The sequence below is a fragment of the Bidens hawaiensis genome, unplaced genomic scaffold, assembly GCF_021521415.1.
Source record: "Bidens hawaiensis isolate Kalapana, Puna unplaced genomic scaffold, B.hawaiensis_p1.1 tig00010472_1, whole genome shotgun sequence".
In the NCBI taxonomy this organism is placed as follows: domain Eukaryota; kingdom Viridiplantae; phylum Streptophyta; class Magnoliopsida; order Asterales; family Asteraceae; genus Bidens; species Bidens hawaiensis.
This window is the reverse complement of record NW_027491800.1, coordinates 1-5425: the sequence shown is the minus strand read 5'-3', so window position 1 is coordinate 5425 and position 5425 is coordinate 1. Positions and strand designations below refer to the sequence as shown.

Sequence of the window (5425 nt, the reverse complement as noted above, 5' to 3'; positions counted from 1 at the left end):
TGAGACAAGAAACCCCTATCCGGTATAACCGGTTTCGGGTATAACCGAACCGGTTAACTGGTGAATAACCGGAAAAAAACGGTTTTTTATAAAATAATAAACAAAAATCGGTTGACCGATTTCAGAAATCAATAATATAAACCAGTTACCAACCGGCGTTTAGAACCAAGTATAAACTGGTTAGTGGTGGACCGGTTACTAACCAGTTAGGTTTCCAGTTAGAAGGTTAGAAATCGGTTAACCGGTTAGCTTGTGCACCTCTAAGCTGAACTACCAAGAATAGGTTTGCTAAAAACTAAAACCAAGTGCAAAACAGAGTATCCTGTTCAGCGTCCCAATATAGAACAGTTCCCGATCGGCTTATCGGATTCAAAACTAAAAGCAGTAAAGTTGGTGTAGGTAAAAGGTTTTCATGATACGACTAAACGATTACCGACAACAAAACTTTGCAAATCATCAAGCATTCAACAAGGTGATGCCTATGAAATTAACAAGTGAAACCTGCACCGCTCAAAAGCTAACTTTATTGCTATAATAACACGAAAAATACATACGTTTTCGATAACAGCAGCAGCGCGTATATATATTTATGTGATCACGGTCGGGGCAGAACGGCCGGTGAATTCTAGTATCTTTGACAGCTTTAGTGCAACATCAACCTGTAGCCAAAACATGTTGGTCAACCCTCCGTCAACATATGCATAATAAATTGTTATATATATATATATTCCATCACAAAAGTAATAAATTGTTATATTTATTATTCATTTTATGGGGATCATCTCATTTTCTGAATTTATTACAATTATATGCCCTTCCCATAAACTTGTATTACGATACGAAAGTTGGAGAGTAAGAAGAAAAAGAAGGGCATATCCTTCATGTTATAAATTATATCTAATGAATGGAAATGTTAAATAGTTTCAATCAAAAAATATGATATTATGAAAGTTTTCAGAGGAGTATACGAAATTGTTTCTAAAAATGCATATGAAAAATATAAACAAAAATTAAAATGGTTTACCAAAGGAGCAAGTGCTTCTCGAGATTCTCTTCCAGTTTTAGATGAATCTTTTACGTACTGCTCGATGTAAAGACGAATCGTAGCACCTTCTGACCCGGTCCCGGATAAACGGAAAACCTACAACACACATTCAAAAGTGTTCACCTACTTTTCATTTTTTTAAACATTCTTACAACCGTGAGAACCCATCACCAAAAAACTCGCGGCCCCATAAAAGGACATGATGTCTTCAATGGGTAAAACTTTAAAGGTGGACTCTTTTAAAAAAAAATTGTTTAGCAAATATAAAGTAAATAAATACATTCAATAAATACTCACCAAACGTGACCCGTCTTCAAACAAATAACGAATTCCTTGATTTTTAGAGACTGAACCGTCAACTGGATCTTTGTATTCAAATTCGTCAGCACCAGCGACATCTAAAACATCCGGACATATTCCCTTTATAGTACTACAAAAAAACAATAACTCAAGGTGAATAGAATGAAATATGAGCTTGAAATCAGCTTGTTAACAACTAGAGGTGTAAGCGAGATGAGCCACTCATCAGCTACTCAAAAGCTCGGTTTGTTATAAGCTTGAATCGAGCCAAGCTTAAACGAGTTCGAGTCTAAAAGTAAGCTTGTTTGATAAACGAGCTTGATCTTTATATACCGAGCTCGGATAGCCTTGTGAACCTAACAAGCCCGTTAATCGTATAAATACAATAAATTTTATTTGATACATTAAATATATACCACATAATAAAAATATTTATAAATAATTATGTAAAAATAACTAAATACTACGTATTATAATACACACACACACCTATATATAACCGTAATTAATAAACGAGCCAAGCCATAACCTAACTCGAGCTTGATTTTTTCGTCACAAGCTGAGCTCATAACGGTTCGAAAATTATACGAGTCAACTTAGCTCGAGCTACAAACTATTACAATATTTCTAATTTAGTATAATAAGAGATACTAATGTAACGAAAAGATCGATCAACGAGTTTTCAAGGAATTAAGAAATTTACGTGTTAATGTCAATAATAGAGGATTGCAGGTTGACCAAGTGATCCATGACTTGCTTTGCAGCACCGGCATCAACATTCTTAAAAAACAAAATCATCAATATAAACATCGATTACAATTTAGTTACACTGTTAATCCATTGTCATAACTTAAGAATTAAAAAAGACCTCATAATCATAACGAGTATAATAGTGGCGCCCGAATGTAGCCCAGTGTTGCTTCACAATATCTTCAACAGTCACAAGCTTCCCGCCATCGAGGTTATCCTTGTTTTTATAAGCAAGGATGGATAACCAAGCCAACACAGCCCAGATTCCATCTTTTTCGCGTATATGATCCGATCCTGTATGAATAATATATTCAAACAAATTATTAATATATGCAACAATACTATTCTTCATATTCACAAAAATAAAAAAATTACCTGTTCCAAAACTTTCTTCACCACAAACTGAACATAATCCAGCATCCATCAAGTTACCAAAGAATTTCCAGCCAGTTGGTACCTAAAAAATCCTAACCGAGTGAGTTTTACTTCAAATAAACGGTCTAAACCCATAATTATAAATATGATTATATTGTAAGTACATAAGTACTATAATTCTAACTATATTGTATGTACACGAGTACCTCAAAAAGCTTAAGGTTGAGAATTTTAGCTACAACATCGAGAGCAGCGGATGTTGGCATGCTCCTACAAGCAGACAAGTCACAATTACAAATCAGAATTCGTTCCATCGGACGGGTTAAATGAGTTCATGTTGAAATGGGCTGGGCCGGGTTGGATTGACAGTAGACACACACTACTTTGTCCATTTTCTTATTTTTCATATATAAGTTAATGTGTTGATTACAATCACAAAAGAACATTCTTTTGCTGTATACTCTAAATCTTGTCATCTGCATTATATTATAGACTTTGGGCAACTTTGACATGTTTGACTCATTCAACCCACAACCCAACTCAGCCCATTTAGAGGTGTAATTAAAGCAAGCTGCTCGTGAGCTACTCGACTTCTGCTCTCTAAAAGCTCGAATGGAGCCGAGCATAAATATGCTTGAGTTCGATCCAAAATAAGCTAGCTTAATAAACGTGCTCGAGCCTGAGCTTTGCTCATTGAGCTCGAACTTGCTTGCGAGCCTAGAGGAGCCACTTATTTATATAATTTACATTTAATACGTTAAATATATATTTATATAAAATATTACTATGTATAAATTTATGATAAAAATTACTAAAAAATATATATTATATTATATAAAAAAATTAAAGCTATAAATCTATAATGTATAAAAAAATATAATTATAAATGTGGACAATTAGTTATTAAATAATAAACGAGCTCGAGCTTGAACTTTAGAAATAGAGCTCGAAACAAGCCAACCTTGAGCACGGGCTTTAGATCTAGAGCTCAAAACCAACCCAAGCTCTGGTAAGTTAAACGAGCCTAGTCAAGCTTTGGCTCGGCTCGGCTAGTTTACACCCTAAACCCATTTATAAGCAAATGGTTAGCAATGCCACCTCTAGGAAAAATGTATACTAATATACACCCAGCAACACAGTTGCTGACAGTAACATTATATACGGTCACAATAATTTAAGATAATAAGTGAAGCACACAACGATCCAAAGCACGAAGCAAATTATATATATATATATATATATATATATATATATATAAGGGTAACCTGGCAACACCCTTTAATCCAGATGAAAAGTAAGGTATGGCTTGGACTGCGTTGGCAGTAATGATGGCAACCGAATCTGAAGGTGTAACAAAAAACCTGAAACCGTAGACAAAAGTTACCAACTAAGACTCTTCATATATGCATCAAGAAGGACTTTTACCTTTTACCAAGGATCATGTTTCTATCAGCATCACCATCAGCAGCAGCACCAAATTCTGGTGGGTTACTATCAGGTTTATCACCCAATCCCATTCTTGCTACCAACTCTTTTGCATAGGTTAGGTTAGGGTCAGGATGTCCGCCACCAAAGTCTTCCTGTTTGCATCAAAAGTTTAGTTAATAACGAAAATAAAGTTAAGCATAAATTTGGCAGTTGGGTAATGGGTCGGTCTGAAACGGGTCATGATCATTTAACAAACTTAACCATTGTGAATGTATAAAAACAAAAAACAGATCAGAATCAGTCCAAGTAGAACTGACTCGTGGCACAAGGTCGCAAACACTCTTTTAATCTTTTAATACTAATTGACGATTCAGATATATAAACAAAAACAATCCAAATCTTTATATGAAATCAGCATTGAATGAAAAGATCAGAACTGGTCCAGGTAAGGATTGACCCGTGACGAAAGGTCACAGCATTTTTTGCTTTTTATATCTTTTATGATAACTTAACGATTCAAATATATACACAAAAATAATACTAATGGGTTGGTGGTCCATCGGCAAATGCAAAACCTTTAAACACCTTGAGTTGGGAGGGTTTGGGAGGTCTTGGGTTCAAGTCCCACATAGGTCAAAAGAAATTCACCGTTCAGTATATATACACACACACAAAAATAATCCAAATCTTTTAATGAAATCAGTTTAGGAGGTTGTATGCATTAAAAGCTTTCAATCAGTTTGACTCATTCAACCAGTTACACGTTTAGCGAAAGCATTTTTTAACATGACCTGTTTGACTGATAACAAGGTATATTTTTCTACTAGCACCTTTAGATTAAATCTTAGAACACATGAGATGGATAGAAATAGCCATTTAGTCGAGATTTTTAGCATGGGCTAAAATGGGTTAGATTGGGTTGACCCACACACACTTTTTCGTCCACTTTTAAAAAAAATATACTAAAAAATAATGAACAATAACAATAATAGTCTTTGAATATAAACACTTTAGGAGACTGTGTGCATCAAAAATAAACTTTGGGGCGGTAAAACACACAACCCAAATCAGCCCATTCATAAGCAAATGGGTCAAAGCTTCCACGTGTAACAAAATCAAAGAACAGAAGAGATTGGATAGAATAAGCAGAAATAACCTTGGGAATACAGTTCAATAATGAGCTCTCCTTTGCACCAAGCTCTTCAACAAAGATTCGTTTAGCATAAGCTCCAGCAACTCCATGAAGTCCGTCAAAACTAATAAATCACAGCATAGTTAGCATTAACTGAATATCGTATAAACACAATAAAGGGAAAGATAAAGTGTGTAATAAGTGGTGCACCAGAAACTAAATTGTGGAGATGCAATTAACTTTTTGATAGACGGGAAGTCAAAGATTGACCTGAAAAAAATCATAAACCATTAGTTTGAATTGCAACATTTATGTTTAACTTAATTATTTTTATCAAGAGTAATACCATACTTCATTAACTTCACATAGTCACTTGCTGAGTCAAAAACATCAAC

The 5425-nt window shown here is 34.5% G+C and overlaps 1 protein-coding gene across 1 annotated transcript; it reads right to left on the bottom strand.

The window, feature by feature from the left end:
* Positions 1-504: 504 nt before the first annotated feature.
* Positions 505-5419, bottom strand: LOC143535414 (putative phosphoglucomutase, cytoplasmic 1). Its single transcript, XM_077029675.1, has 12 exons — positions 5382-5419; positions 5241-5300; positions 5055-5154; positions 3896-4050; positions 3736-3831; positions 2677-2740; positions 2471-2552; positions 2214-2389; positions 2049-2125; positions 1343-1475; positions 1025-1141; positions 505-659 (listed from the first exon to the last, which is right to left on the bottom strand). The coding sequence occupies exons 1-12, from the start codon at positions 5384-5386 to the stop codon at positions 588-590; spliced, it is 1137 nt and encodes a 378-aa protein (XP_076885790.1). The 5' UTR covers positions 5387-5419; the 3' UTR covers positions 505-587.
* Between the last annotated feature and the right edge of the window lie 6 nt (positions 5420-5425).